The 17,899-nt window shown below is 46.1% G+C and overlaps 1 protein-coding gene across 1 annotated transcript in view; it reads left to right on the forward strand.

Annotated features, from left to right (window-relative positions):
• Nucleotides 1–17,899, forward strand: part of FBH1 (F-box DNA helicase 1) — a 618,156-nt gene that overhangs the window by 18,768 nt on the left and 581,489 nt on the right. Inside the window, exons 2-3 of the mRNA XM_086918941.1 lie at nt 15,835–15,993; nt 16,980–17,815. Coding sequence (XP_086775067.1) covers nt 15,835–15,993; nt 16,980–17,815 — 995 coding nt within the window. The remainder of the gene's footprint in view (nt 1–15,834; nt 15,994–16,979; nt 17,816–17,899) is intronic.

Here is a 17,899-nt window from a genome sequence, read left to right on the forward strand (position 1 = left end):
CAGCTGCAGACCCAGCATTACATCTATATTTCTTGATGTAGCTTTTGCACAATAGGTTTTACACCTCTGTCTGGGCCTTCCTTTAGATGAAGCTGCGCTGTGAGAGCACTACTCAAACAGCGCAAACAAACTCAAACTCAAACAAAGTTTTATCGGGTTTTGCCAGCTTCATGTTTTCTAAAAACACTCATAATAAAAATACATACATACAGGGCGTTTGATCAACCTTCTTCATCTGTTGGTTTGTTCAAGTGTCTTGTGTCTTTCACAATCAGCTTTCTCATCCTACAGCCTGCATCATAGGGCCGTGGGTCAGCCCACTCAATCCAGTGGCTGTCTTGAACTGTGATTGATGGCATTTCACCTGTTCACACGTGCACAGCCGTCTGGAAAGGATTGCCCTTCAGAGCAAGGGCTGGTGTGCTTGGGTTGCTTTGCTATTACTTTTTTTTTTTTGTTGATTTCCAAAAATATTTTTTATGCTTGCCATGTTGTTTGCATATTGCATCTGTTAGCTAAATAAATTGATAAATGTACATATTTTGTACATAAAACGCATGCCTAGGCTTAGACATATTGGCTATGACAGTGTCTGTTTAGGTCTCGCCTGAGCCAGCGTGCATGCGCTGCGAGGCTTATTGTAAGGACTTCCATCTGGCACATCTTTTCCTTGTGGTGGTCTTTTTTCCAGCCGCTCATTTGATTGGCCATTTGCGTAAGGCTTCCAACAAAGAAAGCATGCAAATGGCCAAAGGCTCAGGTATGTCTCGCCTTCTCTTTAAATGTTCCCTCTCATAGCCTATGGTTCTCGGGAGCGAGCAGGGGCGCGCAGGCTGCCAGCTGCTCGCTCCCGAGGACTGCACTCCTCCCCTCCCCTCCCACTTCATCAGGTTATGCTGTGTCACATGACACTTCTGCCACGGCTGCTGCTCGCTCCCGGTCTTGTTATGGAATATTAGCTATGAGCTTGAATGACAGAACCCCACAGTACGAGCTTCCCCCTCTATAAAAGGCCTGAAATACCGAAGCTCCCTATGTCTGGTACATTTTTGATTCCCTTTCTTGCACTCCGAATTGCTTCTACATTACAAACAGCTCGGCTATGCTCCACCGGCAGCACCCCAGCCCCCAACACCACTCGTCATTCCTGGCTCATACTCCGCAGCACAAGCAGGTGTGATTTCCAACCTATGAAAAGAATTGGCGAGCAGACGCCTTGACAGATACCTCTGAGCTGTCTGGGAGCCTTTTACCCATCCAATACCGTGCCACCTCTGCCCCAGTGGATTGTGGGAAATACACACAAGGGAAAATTAGGGCCACCTGGGTCACCGAGGCCTTTCCAGCCTGGGTTTAATTTTATTTTTCGGTTTTCATATCTCTTGCTCGCCGCCTTGGCTTGTGAGGGCCTCATTAATTCAAGATACAAGAGCGAAAGGTGACAGACACGCTAATAATGAATCTACTTTTTAGCAGCTGCGGGTGCGCATCGGGGCACGTGTATTTTTTTCGGAAGAGGGGTGGCAGGGTTGTTTGTGTCCCAATACCCATGGTAGCTGAAGTAGCTTCACACAATTTGACTCCAAATACATTACAGCGTTTACCTTTTTTTTAGCACCTTGATTGACAGCCTTCTACTTGCTGCCAAAGGATTGATAGAAGTGCCTGGAGAAGGAACCACAAAATAAAAGGGTTTTAAAGTACCATTAGCACACAAAGGGCAACAGCTGCTACACCTTAAACCTTAAATGACGTTCGGGCCTTCTGGTGCACTAAAAAGTACTGCACACTCAAACATAGAAGTGGTTACACACCTGCTGCATGCCCCAACCTTTCAAGAACTACCAGGCATATCATATATGCATGTGCGACTATGAATTTCAATGAGCAACCGTGCACTTTTGTTTTTGCGGTGGTCGGTACGTTTGGAACGCATTTATGTTTTATCAAGTTTATGGCATGATTGATACAAATCTTGGCAAAACGTTCCCTAAAATCCATTACAAAAAATAGACCATTATAAAATTCATGGTTAAAATACATTCTGCAGCAACTAGAAGGACACAAGCAGAACTACCACAGCCACTAAAGGTCATTCAATTAAAAAAATCTTTCTCAGTGCATAAAATATCAGCTAGGTCTTTCTCGGTGGTGTTTGAAGCTACTAGATGTTATCAAAAATGTCCATGGGAAAAGTGCCATAAGGTGCGTACGTACTGTCAGCCTGTCCATATGGCATACAGTGCATGCATTCTGTGCATTTTGTTTTCTAACTGTGTAGAATGCGAAGTTTTCCTTGAAATACGGCGATAAATTTGACCAGTATAATGTCCATTCTGTATGTGCCGGGTTCACGTCTGCACCTTCGGGTTGTTAAAAAAACACGTACGCAATAACTGCCTGCAAGCTTCAAAGAGCAGGGGACAAAGGTATACAATGTGCACAAAGGTTTATTTTCCAGTTTTACATCATGTGCACGTGCACGTGTATCTCGACTTAACATAGAAAGGTAACGTACATGTGCACACACAAAATCTCAAATGATACAGATAAAAAATAGAGGTCTGTATGTGCATTGACTGCGACAGTTTTGTCCGTGAAACTTTCTGCATTAACTGTGCTGTGGCGCACAACTTCATAGCTAAAGCAATATGCGTACACATAACTAGGGGGGCGCGCGCACATCATAGCTATTGAGTGACGAACAGTCAGCAACACAGCTACTGACATTGTGCAGTGTCGTCTTGGAAGCTCATGGGAGTCTGCTTGTTTAACAACAGAAAGGATGAAAGTTAGAGTCCGCCCAGCTTTTATTTGTACCTGTGGCGGCTGCGTTGTACAGCGCAAACGGAATGGAAACTTTGTACATCATTCTTATCTCCGTAAGAAACGTGTTTAAACAGCATCCATACGTGCAAGTTGATCAAAGCAAGATTTACATTTTCTCTCTATGATAACGATCTTTACAAGGGGGCAGCATTTCACTTTATTAAGCCACTTCAGACTCCCATTCAAACACATCTACTAACTATTGGGACGTTTCACACCACTCCAGACTTGTTGGCGGCATCAGTTGGTTGTCTTTCAGAAGCAAGGTGTAAATGCATTTCAAACGCATTCGACTGGGAAGGTAGCCTAAAAGCAACATTGTTCTTTCAGCCAAGGCGGTGTCCGCAGCCTATGTCTGGCAATCAGTAGTTTAAATAAACAAGCATTTACAATGCAACGGTTTCGCCTTTGACAAAGTTAGAGCTATTGGCATTGTAAATGACAAATTGTTTATTTATGTGTTGGTTTTGAAAACAGATAAATAAATGGCATTGTCATTTACAATGTCAATAGCTTAATCTTTCACAAATGCGAGACCTATTGCATTTGCGCACACACACACACACACACAGCCACACGCACATAGAGCCACACACACACACACACAGAGCCCCCCCACACAGACACACAGAGCCCACACACACACAGCCACACACACACAGCCACAGACACACACAGCCACAGACACACACATCACACACACACAGCATCACACACACAGAGCTCCCCCCACAAACATACAGAGCCACACACAGACACCCCCCCCACATACACAGAGCCCCCCCACACACAACACACAGAGCCCCATACACACACACAGAGCTCCACACACAATGCAAGCCTAGACGATGGCGCAATATAGCACAGTAGACCAACATCTGCAAATTAGGGCCACATAACAAAAAAAAATGTTGAGCCCTGTTTTAAGGTAATCTGTTGTACTCAGATTTGCAATCTAGCTAGTACACCACTCAGATTCTTAGCGGGCATTTACACACTTCAAACATTGTTATTTTATAAACTGTCAGAATATACATTATGAACTCACCCCACATGCCCGGCGTAATAATATACTGAAAGGCGGTAATGCATACCGTAGGAATGTACATTTTGCTGTCTGGGCAATTAGTCTTTTTGTAATGCATGCACCAGTGCCTTGCATTATCTCAGCACAATCTGTGTGGCACAACCCGGGCATTTCCTGCGTCTGAAAATAATAAGGAAAATAAAAACATGCCTTTTGTTGTCAACACAATGTTCCATGACTAAAACTGGGAGGGAAGGCCAGCGGGTTAATGCACATGCTGCGCGAATGTACCCAATACTTTCTGGTCTGCGTTGTGTGCTGTGGCACTGTAATAGTAACTTGTTCTAGCAGCAGCGAGTGTTATGTGCGTCTACAGTTGCCGTGACAGCGGTTGCAGTGCCCTGCTCTGTCCTACACAGCATCGCTGACAGCAGAAGGTGCATGTGCTACAGCCATGCGTGTACAATAGTGAAAGCAGTGCCATGAATGCGTCTCGCATACACACACTGACAGCAGCAGGGTGGATGTGACATGCTAAGCCTTGCACTCGCGGACAGAGGCAGCCGGGGTGCATTGGTCTCATCCGTCCCTGTATATCGCAGCAAGGTTGAACGGATGAGCGCGCGTGCCACGCGCAGTCGTGCAACAGCAGTGACAGCAGCAGAGTCTTTGAACCACAGGCATTGGTACAAACAGCGGCAACAGGGTGCTTGTCTAGCCCAACACAACATACCAATAGCAGCAAGGTGTGCGTGTCAGCCCACTCCTACCCATCACTTACAACAGCATAGAGCATGCACCAGGTCATATATCTGGCCAGTCCTTTAAGGAGCACTTGCAGCAGCAGTTTCTAACCCAAAGTAGCTGTATCTTTCATAGTAGGAGCCACGTTGGTGATGTCCCACTTAGATAGTGGAATTTCCACCTCTAAATGTGGACACTGAAAATGTACCTCCACAGTGGACACAGCAAGGTCATTTAGCTCGCAAAATATTGCCTCCTCAACAGAACATCCATTCTGCATCAACATACATATATGATGTTCTCGGGAGTTATCGGAACCTCACTAAACTCGCACAACAATGAATTGAGCGACATCACCTGATCTGTTCCACCCTTGATGTGAAACGTACCATATTTGCTTTTCAATGTTTTCACTTTTTTCTCAACTAAAGGTCTACTAAGAGAAATGATTAATTGTATTTACAGGATGTGCACTGTTACAGTGTATGTAATGTAATGTATGTAATGTATAGGCATTTATATAGCGCACTACTTACCCGTAGGGTCCCAAGGCGCTTCGACCGCTGCGAAACCCTTCCTGGCTTCCCTGAGAGATGGTCCCTTAATGGGTATCTCCAGGGTGAGACCAGGCATCCCCAGCGGTCTGGTGGTGCCGTTAGTGAAGATGAGGCAAGCTAATGCCCAGAGTTGCTGAGTGTGATCGCTGATCAGAGTGGGCACCGAGGCGAGAGAATTATCGAGTCCGCTGACCCTGGTCCAGAAACCTGCAGCGCCGGGAATCGAACCCTGGTCCCGGGCCATCCTCTGCTCTCGGGTCTGCCGCCTCTAACCAGTGTATGACTTTTTACCAGGACAGTGCAACATCCAACAGAACAAATGAGACACACTACTGGCACCTTCACGCACACAACACAGCACCAAAGACATATAGAGTGCTAAGCATTGCCACCTTAACAATATACTTATGTCCAGGTGTGTTTACTTTGACCAACAGAATAGACCAAACATTCACGTTGTAACGTAATGTGAATAAAAATAGCACCAAAGCGAAACAGATGGCTGGAATAACTACCTCAACAAAACGTCCATAACAGGTGTCTTTAGTTCAAGCTACACCAACAGAACACACGCCAAATATACACATCTTTTAACATTGCATGCACAACATAGGATGGAAGGCATGTGGTTGGAAAAACTTTGGCATACCAATGTGTAGACCCCGTCGGCACAGGGGGGATCCGAGGCACCGCTGCGGATGCCTGTCGACCGTGGAGAGCGCCCTGTGCCCGCAGCATGGCCCGGATCCGGGCAGGTGGTCGCCGGCTCCCGCGGAGGCTGACCGGCTGAGGGGCGAAGGAAGGTGAGTGAGGGGTCGCCGGTAAGGTGCCGGTGAGTGGGGGAGGGGCTCGCCAGCCTGCCAGGGTTGTGCGCTATGGTGCTCAGAACGGGGACTCCCCCTTATCGATTCTGTTTGTGATACGGACGGGTGTCTGCGCGGGTGACCCCGTCCGCAGATGTGATGGCAAACTTCACAGTGGCTGCCGGGGGAGGAAGGTGGCACACGCTGTGCCATTGTCTGGTGCTCGAGAAGAGCGATCAGTTTGCGAATGAAAATGGCTGGGATTGTGGCAGCTGCGGGCTGATGTTTGGGCTCGTAGGCTACAGATGCAGAAGGCGTAGATGGCGTGCGTGCAGAAATATGTCTGCAGCCCTGCATGTATGTTTGCATGACTCCCACTGGGCAAGGAGACTGTGTTGGGTGCCTGCTCCTCCAGGCTAGGTGCATCTTCTGTACTGGTGCGACCGAGGGCACTCCGTGCTGGGGTTAAGCATCGGCCAATGCTCTGTTGACTGAGCAATATTTTTCGATGGGAATTTCGAGTGCCCTGGGTTGCTATACATGCACCGCTGATACGAAGAGATCTCATAAGCATTTCTTGCATCCTCTGCAATAGTCCTCTGGCTCCTTTGTTCCGCGATGTGCAAGATTGGAATGTGCGTTGAGCCCACAAACTGCGGAGCTTCGCAGGCAAGCTACTGCCCGGCCGCCATCTTCAGAGAAACGACGAAAACAAACTTAGACGACAAAAAAAAAAAACCCCGGCCACAGCCGCATGACGTGGGCAAAAGCGAAAAATTCTCAGGAACGCCCACGAATCTGCTCCGGTAATGACGGGCAGATCTCTCTTCCAATGGCTAGCCTCCATTTATGGAGCTAGCCAATGGGAGAGAGAGGCGGCCCAAACACACATACTGTTCTAACATAAGATTTCGCCTGCGCGAAATGCTGCTGCTCAGCTGTTCGCCAGGCGAAACTTAAAAATGTATATTTGCATACCCCTTTTTATAATCTGTTCATGCAGATGCCAAAGGTTATGATTTTTTTTTGAAACAGCATGGTGAAGCACCTTTATTTATTCTTTCGTTTCTGGTCTCCTCACTTAACGTCTCCAGCTGCCTTTCCTTTCCTCCTCCTTCGCGGGCCTCTGTCTCCAGTCACCAAGGAGTTTCCCCTTTTTTAGGTTTCGCCTGGCGTCGGAGCTCCTAACTCCGCCCAGGAGAAATCTTATGTCCCTACAGTGTAGGGCTTAGTCCCGCCCTCTGTTCCATTGGCTAGCTCCATAAATGGAGGCTAGCCATTGGAACAGAGATCTGTCCGTCATGGCCGGACCAGATTTGTGGGCGTTCCCGAGATTTTTTCGCTCTCCGCCTCTGCGATGTCGTCATCGCGGCCGTGGGCGGGGTTTATTTTTGTTTTTGGCGAGGTTGCTTTTCGTCATTCCGCCGCCGGAGGAAGTCCAGGTGAGTGCGTTCCTTTCCCGCCCCCCCCTCCCGCTGTACGTGTCCTCGTAGGCCCCCCTCCCGGTGTCCATGCCCCCCCTCCCGCTGTACTTGTCCTCGTAGGCCCCCCTCCCGGTGTCCGTGTGGCCGCCCCCCCGCTGTCCGTGTGCCCGCCCCCCTCCCGCTGTCCGTGAGCAAATCTGCCTTACTGAAAACGTCCGTCATTTTTGCTTTTCTTGCCCATCTTTCCTTCTACACTGACTTTACCTATGCAGTGAAAACAACTCACTGTAGTAGAACTCACATGGGTGGAAGCAGGCGCCTGTCCCCTCCTCTCTCCCCTCCCCCTGCTGCCTTTCGTCACACTTACTCCTGCTCACAGCTGCATAAAGGACCCAAGGCTCCCAGCAGGCGACTATTTAAAGAAAGGACCCGAGGCTCCCAGCAAGCTACTATTTAAAGAAGGGAACTGTTCTGTTATCCATGGTGTGATGGGACGGCTGCACAGTGAAATCGTCAACAGGCACGCGCTACTTAGAAGGGGCTGGGGCAGTCTCCTAAAGCTTTGCCGGTCCGCGGAAATCTGGAACACTTGGCACACTAGTGAGAGCGAAAGAAAGCGGCATATAGAGGGAATGCAGCGAACAAAACATAAATCAATGACAATTATTCCGAAAACCTGAGTAGCGCTTCGAGACAGCTTTGTCAATGTGTGGGAGTGTAAAGTGCATTAAAAAAAACCCACATATAATGTTTCTTTCTTCCCCTCTCCACCGGAACCTTCTACTCTCAGTTTAGCTTTCATGCCACTCTCGCTTTTTCTGTCGGCACACAGCGATTCGAAGTCGCCTACGGACAAGAAGGCGGTTCATTGAGAAGAGGCGGCATGGCATGACTCGAAAGGTGGGGAAACGGGAATGAAATGAAGATAACTGTCGGGGTGGGGGTCGTTTTAAACAGTGACAGGGGTTGGGGGGGGGCTCGAGTGCACCACAGATAGAGTACCTGGTCAGAGAGCGCATGCGTCTGATAGATGAAGCGCAGTGCATAGGACTGCTGCAGCCATGAGCAGCGGAGGGCAGGGTGGCAGCGAGGGATGAAAGCAGACCTGCCCCCGGCGTTTGTACCGTACCTTCCTGTACCCCATCCCACGGGCGACGACGCCACTCTGCGCGCAGCTAGCACGGAGGGCAGCGCCGGGCACACTTCCACAAGGGGCAGGTCTGAACCTGCCCCTGGCTTTTGTACAGGGTGAAGGTAGGGCTCCCCCCACCCCTGCATGCCATTTAACACCGCCTTGTCTCAAAGCGCCCACAGCCTGACTCTGCCCCAAAGGAAACTTACAGTTTCAGTATCCTTCATTTATGCGGAAAAGGTGGTGGCAAAATCACATAATTCTAGTGTCACTGGTCCTGACGCAGTGCTTCTTAAAGAGCTGTCTTCAGCTCGTTCCTAAATTGCGGGAGGTTTGGCTGGGGTGCTCCTAAGGGACACAGGTGATTTGCCCAGAATCACAGGATGTTGAGCCCACGTGAAATTCGAACCTAGTTCACCAACTCCAAAGTCACTAGCTCTTGCCATTATGCCACATCTTCTCCTATCTTCAGTTAGTTATTGGAAAAAGTCATGAGTTCAAATCCGAATAAGGCAGACCCAGTCTTTCATTCCTCCGAGAGGTGGTAAGTCCATGTTTTACAGTGTTTCGAAACAGCAGAATAGTAGCGTTTGGTGCTATACAAAATGCATTATTATTTCTTCAAGGTACATAATTGTTCTACTGGTCCTTCTCAGAGACTTTAGTGGCAACTGGAGTGAAAGACACTGAATTTCTATTACATGTAAAACACAGTAATAGCGAGCTGTTACATACGTAGAGCACTTCTGCCACTTCAAAGCACTGTAATTTGTAGACACTGATATTACCCAGATCTAGAAGCACTCAGTTTATCGACTTTGGAAGGATGGAAACTGAGTCACCCTGTGTTTGGGGTGAGTCTGAACCATCCCGTGTGGGCTGTAATTGGCTCTGAGAGTCACAGACACCTTCCTCGCCAGACATAGCAGGGAGATAGTCAGAGGTCCGTTCATCCTAGGGGTGATGGGGAACAGAAAGGAAACAAGCTAGAGAGAAGGGTCATGGTGGTAGAGGTCTGAGCCCCCATGTAATAGGGTCCCAGTAGGGTCACGCATAAGAACCAATGCACAGTTCTAGAACTGGAGTAGGGTAAACCAGTCCCCATGGATAATGTATACAAACCAGCCGAGTAATGTAGCAAACAAGCAAGTCAGAGGTCTTTCCCTCAGAGGACTTTTCCACCCAAGGTTGTGTATTTTTTTGGAAATTAATTAAATTAATCTACACTATTAATTTTATAAATCGTGCTTCTAAGTATTTTGGGCCGCTGCATAGAGCCCTAATTAATGTGCGTCTATGCAAAAACATGCGGGCCTTATTTATGTCCTCCTCTGTGATAAGGCACTGCACGTCTTATTTGTCACTGAAACATGACTTTCTGGCACTTCTAAGCCAGTGACTGAAATGGCGATCCCTTTGGGATATAAAATATGTAATTCGGTTTGCCTTAACGAGAGGGGTGGTGGCATCGCAACTGTAAACTAACAGGACTACAATTTACTAACCTTCATCATAAAGGCAATATCATGTACAGTCAGATATTACAAAGGGCTCCTGGAGAACGTTGCCATCTATTTATGAGACCCGCTCAGTTAAGGCAGGCGGATGCAGTGTGAGAAGATTCAGTGCAAATAACACCTTTAATCATGGCAGCTGTAACGTGAAGGATGGTTGTATGCAGCCTGTCAGTTGGACTTTCCTCCCAGGAGCTGAAACCAAGCTCCAGCCTGACCACGTATGCTGGAGATAGGGAGCGCACATTATAAGGCTTGTCAACAAGAAGTCTTTGGTTTGATCAGGTGAAGCACCTTCACAAACACCAATGCACTGGAGTTATTTGAGAAAGAGTAACAGCTCACGCCATAAAAACAGTGGTAACAAAGGCAACTCTGTTCTCAGGAGTGCCCCTCCTGAAACTTTGTAGAGCGGCAAAATAGCGAATTAATCTCTACAGATTTTTCTGAAGTAGTAGTATGGGTAATTAACGTCCTATAAACTCTGAATAACTAATTGTTGACAAAACCACAAAGCACGTCTCTTCCTCCTTGTTTCGAATAGTCTATGCACCGAAAGGGTTATTGGTGTGCTTTACAGAGCTAAACATCAAAGAAACAAATTTAAAAATAAATAAACAACCATTAATCGGTGTAACAATTTAAAGAACATGATCAAGTGACCTGACATTTTAAATCGAGATCTTCCATCACACCACCATACTCTCTCATCTAATCTTGGGTTTTCGCCATATGGATGCTCCGAGTGTCAGGTGCATCCGTGAGAGTAGCATACCCCACAAGACTTTATGACTGTATTTCCTCCTGAGCTTGGTTGAACTTCCTATTTTATATTTCCTCATTCACTCTTTTTTACACAATGAAAGTAAACTAAGTGAAAAACAATGTATAATGCGCACAAATACCAGAAGCTATAAAGCTCCTAGCCCAAAGCCAGGCAATGAGATGTAGGACTGTAACCTTGGGTGGACTGAACAAAATTAGAAAGTGATAAGCCAGCTCTTTTACTGGAATACGAACCTGGGACCGGCATATTACACATGCACAGATCTCCGCAGTCCGTGCATCAACCCGCTCAGCTATCTGAATTGGAATTTTTTACCAGTAGTTAACGGACATAGGTCCGCATCAGGTGCACAACCCACTTGGCTATCTTACCAGGACTGGAATGGTTTTACACGTGGCATTCAGACCTCTGCAGTGAACAGTTGTGCGGTCTGAATGTAGTGGAAACCTGGGAGCTGATACTGCAAGCTCCAAACCTGCCGAACTACCTTGCTAGCACTGGGCCCGCAAATGGTGCACGCATTTCTGCAGCTCGCACTCTTGATTTGCACCGACGCAGTTGAACCCCCTCAGGGCACTCAACGCTAAGACCTGCACATTGCACTCGGACCTCCCAGTGGCAGGGGCCTTAACCCACCAGCCTGTTATACCAGTGTCATCTACCACGACCCCCTAAGCCCCTTTCACCCATCCCTTCACTCTTGTCTCGGCTCTATACTTGCCAAACCTTCATTCCAAGACGCCATCCAGTTACCCCAATCTCTCAGTCCACCTCCCCTTCATTTCCTCCTCCCTGCCTGTCTCTCCTGAGTCCGTCTTCTCCTCTGGTGCCCCTTCTTCCCACCATCAGTTCACGACCCTTCGCCTCACCTACCCCTCCATCACTCCACAGAGACCCCCGCTGCATCCCGTCTGTTATTCAGCTCCAGCCACTGCCGAGCCTCAGCCAGGCTCCCTTCTAACCCTCTCATCCTATCCTTCTCACATCTCCTTCACTTCGTCCCTCCTTCTCTCCACTACCCGGTTTCACTCAGCCATTCTTCCCTCTGCAGCCAGCTTGTCCCGCCCCCTTCCTTCAGCTCTCCTGACGTTTCTTCTCTTCATCTCCTCCCACGTCTCCCCCCTTCCATTCCGGCCCCTTCCCTTCGTACCCACTTCCTACGACCCTCCCTATCTCTACACCCAATAACTCTATCCCTCCTCGTCCTTGTATACCACGTCCACCATCCGTCCTTGGCACCCCACCCCCCTCCCTACGACCCCCTCGTCCCTCCTTCACCCCATCTCTTTTTGCCCCCCATCCCCCATTCACAGCATAATCTGAAAAAAGTGTGGGCAGAAGGTGAGGTGGGGAGCAAGAAGGGGGAAGGAAGGGAGAGAATCGGGTGCTAGAAAAGTTTACGCTATATAAAACTGCATTAAGTAAAATAAATACGTTCACCCATTCACAGCATTATCTGAAAACGTGTGGGCAGAAGGTGAGGTGGGGAGCTAGAAGGGGGAAGGAAGGGAGAGAATCGAGTGCTAGAAAAACTCGAGGAAGATTACTTCATATAATTTTTTTCACCTAGTTTTATTTTATTTTAAATGTAACGGATCTTTGTGTAGAGTGCAGAGTAGTGAGTGTGCAGAGTAGTGAGTGTGCAGAGTAGTGAGTGTGCAGAGTAGTGAGTGTGCAGAGTAGTGAGTGTGCAGAGTAGTGAGTGTGCAGAGTGACTAGGGAGTGCAGAGTAGGGAGTGCAGAGTAGGGAGTGCAGAGTAGGGAGTGCAGAGTAGGGAGTGCAGAGTAGGGAGTGCAGAGTAGGGAGTGCAGAGTAGGGAGTGCAGAGTAGGGAGTGCAGAGTAGGGAGTGCAGAGTAGGGAGTGACTAGGGAGTGCAGAGTGACTAGGGAGTGCAGAGTGACTAGGGAGTGCAGAGTGACTAGGGAGTGCAGAGTGACTAGGGAGTGCAGAGTGACTAGGGAGTGCAGAGTGACTAGGGAGTGCAGAGTGACTAGGGAGTGCAGAGTGACTAGGGAGTGCAGAGTGACTAGGGAGTGCAGAGTGACTAGGGAGTGCAGAGTGACTAGGGAGTGCAGAGTAGGGAGTGCAGAGTAGGGAGTGCAGAGTAGGGAGTGCAGAGTAGGGAGTGCAGAGTAGGGAGTGCAGAGTAGGGAGTGCAGAGTAGGGAGTGCAGAGTAGGGAGTGCAGAGTAGGGAGTGCAGAGTAGGGAGTGCAGAGTAGGGAGTGCAGAGTAGGGAGTGCAGAGTAGGGAGTGCAGAGTAGGGAGTGCAGAGTAGGGAGTGCAGAGTAGGGAGTGCAGAGTAGGGAGTGCAGAGTGACGAGTGACTAGGGAGTGCAGAGTGACGAGTGACTAGGGAGTGCAGAGTGACGAGTGACTAGGGAGTGCAGAGTGACGAGTGACTAGGGAGTGCAGAGTGACGAGTGACTAGGGAGTGCAGAGTGACGAGTGACTAGGGAGTGCAGAGTGACTGCAGAGTGACTAGGGAGTGCAGAGTGACTGCAGAGTGACTAGGGAGTGCAGAGTGACTGCAGAGTGACTAGGGAGTGCAGAGTGACTGCAGAGTGACTAGGGAGTGCAGAGTGACTGCAGAGTGACTAGGGAGTGCAGAGTGACTGCAGAGTGACTAGGGAGTGCAGAGTGACTGCAGAGTGACTAGGGAGTGCAGAGTGACTGCAGAGTGACTAGGGAGTGCAGAGTGACTGCAGAGTGACTAGGGAGTGCAGAGTGACTAGGGAGTGCAGAGTGACTAGGGAGTGCAGAGTGACTAGGGAGTGCAGAGTGACTGCAGAGTGACTAGGGAGTGCAGAGTGACTGCAGAGTGACTAGGGAGTGCAGAGTGACTGCCGAGATTAAGCTAATGGCAATGTAAATGACAATGCCATTTATTTATCTGTTTTCAAAACCAATACATAGATACAAATGTTGTCAGTTACAATGCCAATAGCTCTAACTTTTCCAAAGGCGAAACCATTGCATTGTAAATGCTTGTTTTCTGTAGTCTGTGTTCCTCCGTTTTCCCCGTGCCACACTGCTTTTCTGTTTTTTTCCCCTTATCCGGTTCGCCCGGTCGCTTTATTATTATTCTTTGCAAAAGTAAAAAGTATTGTTTTAAGGTATGGTGATTTTACTCTTATCGGAACGCTTTGCGGAATACTCGTTTGTTGCATTATTGTCTAAATCTGTTTATTAATTTTTCAGAAGTGCTATCTGGGGTGTGGGCCAGAAAGGTCCATGTGGCAAGAGTTCTAAGTTGGAGCTACCAATGTAGCGCTTTTTATCTTCTTTTGTCTGCGGGCAGAGGAAACTTTGTTGCCTGGGAGCGGGAACTCCTGGATAATGTGTTGGCTCAGTAAAGTTAGCATAGCTATAAACATTGCTCTCCCCAACATAACTTGAATATGTGTGTTTTATTAGCACGTCCACATTATGTAAACTGCTGGAAATTAATAACTGTAAAGCTTCACACCAGGACTAAAACATACTTCCTAAGATGCTAAGTAATTACTTGAAAGTGACACGCCACATTTGCTGATTTTTATTGTTACTAGGTAGAGAAATAATTACTGGGTTATTATTGCCAAAATGTTTCTGTAAAGCTTGTAATAGTGTATCATTCAAAAGTATACATCTTTGCATAGCCACACACTTTTTTCACAAACAGGCATGCCAATATGGCTCGCCTTTGGGACCGTATAAGTATTTAGTTCTGCAGCACAATATCCTTGGTGCAAAAACATCACCTGTTGCATGGCTAAACATTTGAAATTTACCAAAGGCGAGACCTATTGGCTATGCCAATGCTTGTTTTTGATTGTTTGAATCATTTTTCAGTGTCCCGTTAATGCATATGATAGCACTCTCTTGCCATTGTGTTCCACATTTCCGTTCTAATAGATAATCACATTTCTTGCTTTTTCAAATACATTTTATAATTAATATCCTTTTGTGATTCTTTATACTTGTAACAAGCTATACTTTCTCTTCTGCTGTAGTAGAATAGAGTGTTTAATTTATTTGCATAGGTTAAATAATAGTGATAATAATAATCGCTACTAATAATGGCTCAGTCTTACTAGGAACATGGCTCTGGTCTTAAAGTGTTCACAATGCAAAATCTCTACTTTCCTGATGGATAACAGATTCATTATAGACTTCCACACAAATGCCATGGAAGAAGCTAGCGTCTATCAGCTAAAAATCCTAAAATCAGTTGAGATTTATATATCAGTTGAGGATGCCAATGGCATTGTTCGAGCCTAGCTAACCTCTGGTGGCTATGAGTTATCTCTTAGACATCTTTTTGGAATATCAGCCCTTCAAAATAAGAATCAAGACATAGATAGTGACTTTTTTTTTTGCCCTCGCTAGGACATTTTTGGTAACTACAGATTAATTTCTCAAACCGAACATTGCCCCAGCTCACTTGGGCGTTCTTTATTTACAATATTTGGTACGTGATGATATGTGAGATTTGGAAGTGGCCTCAGTGGTTACATTTATTTGTGGGTTGCACAATCCTAGTGTTTTTCCTCCTGCTAATGATGCATGGTTACTATTTTGTTCTCACTGTCACAATTGTTAATGTAATTCAGTTAATTAAATGTGTTCTTATCTTTTGATACTTAAAAAAAACTTGCTTTTAAGAGAAAATAAAATTGTATATTAACATTCCATTGCGGTAATATATGGTTTAGCAGCATGTCGGTCTGCTACTTATTATGACCAGTTTTGGCCCCTATAGTGAAACTAATAAACATGATCACTTCGGTTCTAGTCTTTAAAATATTTGTACTTTTCCCTATGTCCATCCTACTAACCTATGAAAGACAGCAGTTTTTGTCACGAAGGGAGAAAAGCCACACAGCACTGGCAGAAAATGAAAATATTTATTTACTTGTAGTTCTCTCTCGGCTTACCTTCCGCTTCAACATCTCTCTGACTATGTTGTTTGTGCTTTAAAATTACTTCTCAGTAAATGAACAGTAAACTGACTCTTTCTTTTCTCCTTGAACAGTGAGAAGGCCAATACGGAAACACCTTGTGCTTAGTGACTGCAGAGCATTAGCTGAAAGCAGAGAAGGCTCATACTCTTTAACCCAGCCATTCAGTCAAAGACGAACCAGTCGTGACGTAAACAGGGGTCTTTACCCCTGTCTTAGGATACAGCGAAGAGGTACATAGTTGTTATCCTGTTATTAACACAATTATGGTATTTGGTGCAGGCTGAATTTGGAGCTGCAAAATGAAAGTGCTATGCTTTTACATAGCATCAATCTTTTTATTTCTACAAAAATCCAAGTCACTATTTTCTTCTTTTCCCCAATTACTATAATAGCTGCTCAAAGAGGTTGAAACCATATTGCTAGATCGAGGTGCGGTGGTAGGACACCTGTCTTAGTTTTTTTCAGATGTTAAAGCTACTACAGCATCTTCAGGTTACTTGGTCTAGGTCAACTTTAATACATTGTTTGTATTTTGGTAAATACGTTTATAGAAGGGTGGAAGACAGTTACTGGCCTGTGAACTAGGGCTTGATGTGGAAGAGTTGTGCTCCGGTAGCTTTAATATCCAGGGTACTGTGGTTTTATCAGTGATAAGGGGAAGGGTCCAGTACTGTACAAATGTCTACCTTATAGGAAGCAGCTTTAAGTTATGTTTGTACCGCCACTAGTACTTTTTTTAGAACTGTGATGGTTGTTTTTTATACTTACTAGAAGAATTATGAATACATTTTGGCTACTATTGAAATGTCACTTTATTGACATTTGTATCAAAGAAAATGTGTCTCGGGCTCTCACTGGCGGAAAAGAATACAGATGATTCCCTCCCCACCTTTCACTTGGAGAATAAAAACACCAAACCTACTGAAAGTATAAAAGTTCCAATATAAAAATGAGTGTTGGACACACCCAGTTTTGAGGCACTAAAGATTGTTTCTTATTTTGGAGGCGGACTGAATGTTTTAACTGCAGACGCATTGTTTTCCAAATCCTATACTTTTCCCTTAAGAAGTGGATAGTTAATCTTGTTGGATCTTCTTCATTTTTTTGTGTTAATACAGCTTTATAAATGCAAAGTATTTCAGATGTTGTGCACCATTTTACTTAATTAATGCAAGAGTTTAATCTGTATGTTTATTTCCTCCCATAAATTAAATAGATAACGCCTGCCAGAAGAGCATCACAGATTACTTCAGTGTCAAAGGCCACCGTTCACCTTGTACTGTTAATGGAGAGAAACTCAAGGCACTAAAGGCAGAAGCTATGGATGCGTCCATTGCAGAAGATGAACAGTTTTGCATGGCATTGAAAGAGTGTTCGGGATTTGTTGGCCAATCCGAGACTGTTCTATCTCGAAACCAGCCATATATTTCAAATGTAGTCGGCGACCACAGCATTAGCCTCTGCAAATGGGGTACCAGTTCTAAAAGAAACATGGCATCCAGTAGTCCTGGTCTGCCCCCTGTATGTGGTAAAATAAAAGAGAAATTACATGCCGATCATGAGAAAGAAAGCACTAGTACTGAAGGATTGAATGACTCCACTAGTGATTTTGAACCCTCCGTTGCAGATGATATGAGATTTTACAGGGCAGAGGATGACATACCTGCTAGTCCTGGTAATGGGGCTTACAATGACAGCTCGAAGCGTGGAAAGCGACCATTTTGCCCAAGAGGAAATACAAACCATATAAGTGGACTATGTAAACGTGGCAGAGGTGTGAGACATCAGAGGATTGGTATGTTTCCACACCCTTCTTCTGAAAATGAGGAATTTAAAGAGCATTCAGATGATGACATGACTTTTGAATCTGTTCCAGATGCCTGTTTTGGCCTTTTGGGGGCATCATTTTCTGAAAAGGATTCTCAAGGACATTGGGCCCACCTGCCTGATGAAGTCCTGATGACTATCTTTGGCTATTTACCAGTTACTGATCTCTATAAGAACATTTCTTTGGTTTGTCAAAGATGGAGGAACTTAGTCAACGAGCCATCGGTAAGTATATGAAGAAATAAAGTAAATAAAATGTATAATTTGAGCTAACTTTCATTTTGAGCACAGTTCCCACAGTTTTGTCAC

This window comes from Lissotriton vulgaris, chromosome 1_1 (genome assembly GCF_964263255.1).
Source record: "Lissotriton vulgaris chromosome 1_1, aLisVul1.2, whole genome shotgun sequence".
Lineage (NCBI taxonomy): Eukaryota > Metazoa > Chordata > Amphibia > Caudata > Salamandridae > Lissotriton > Lissotriton vulgaris.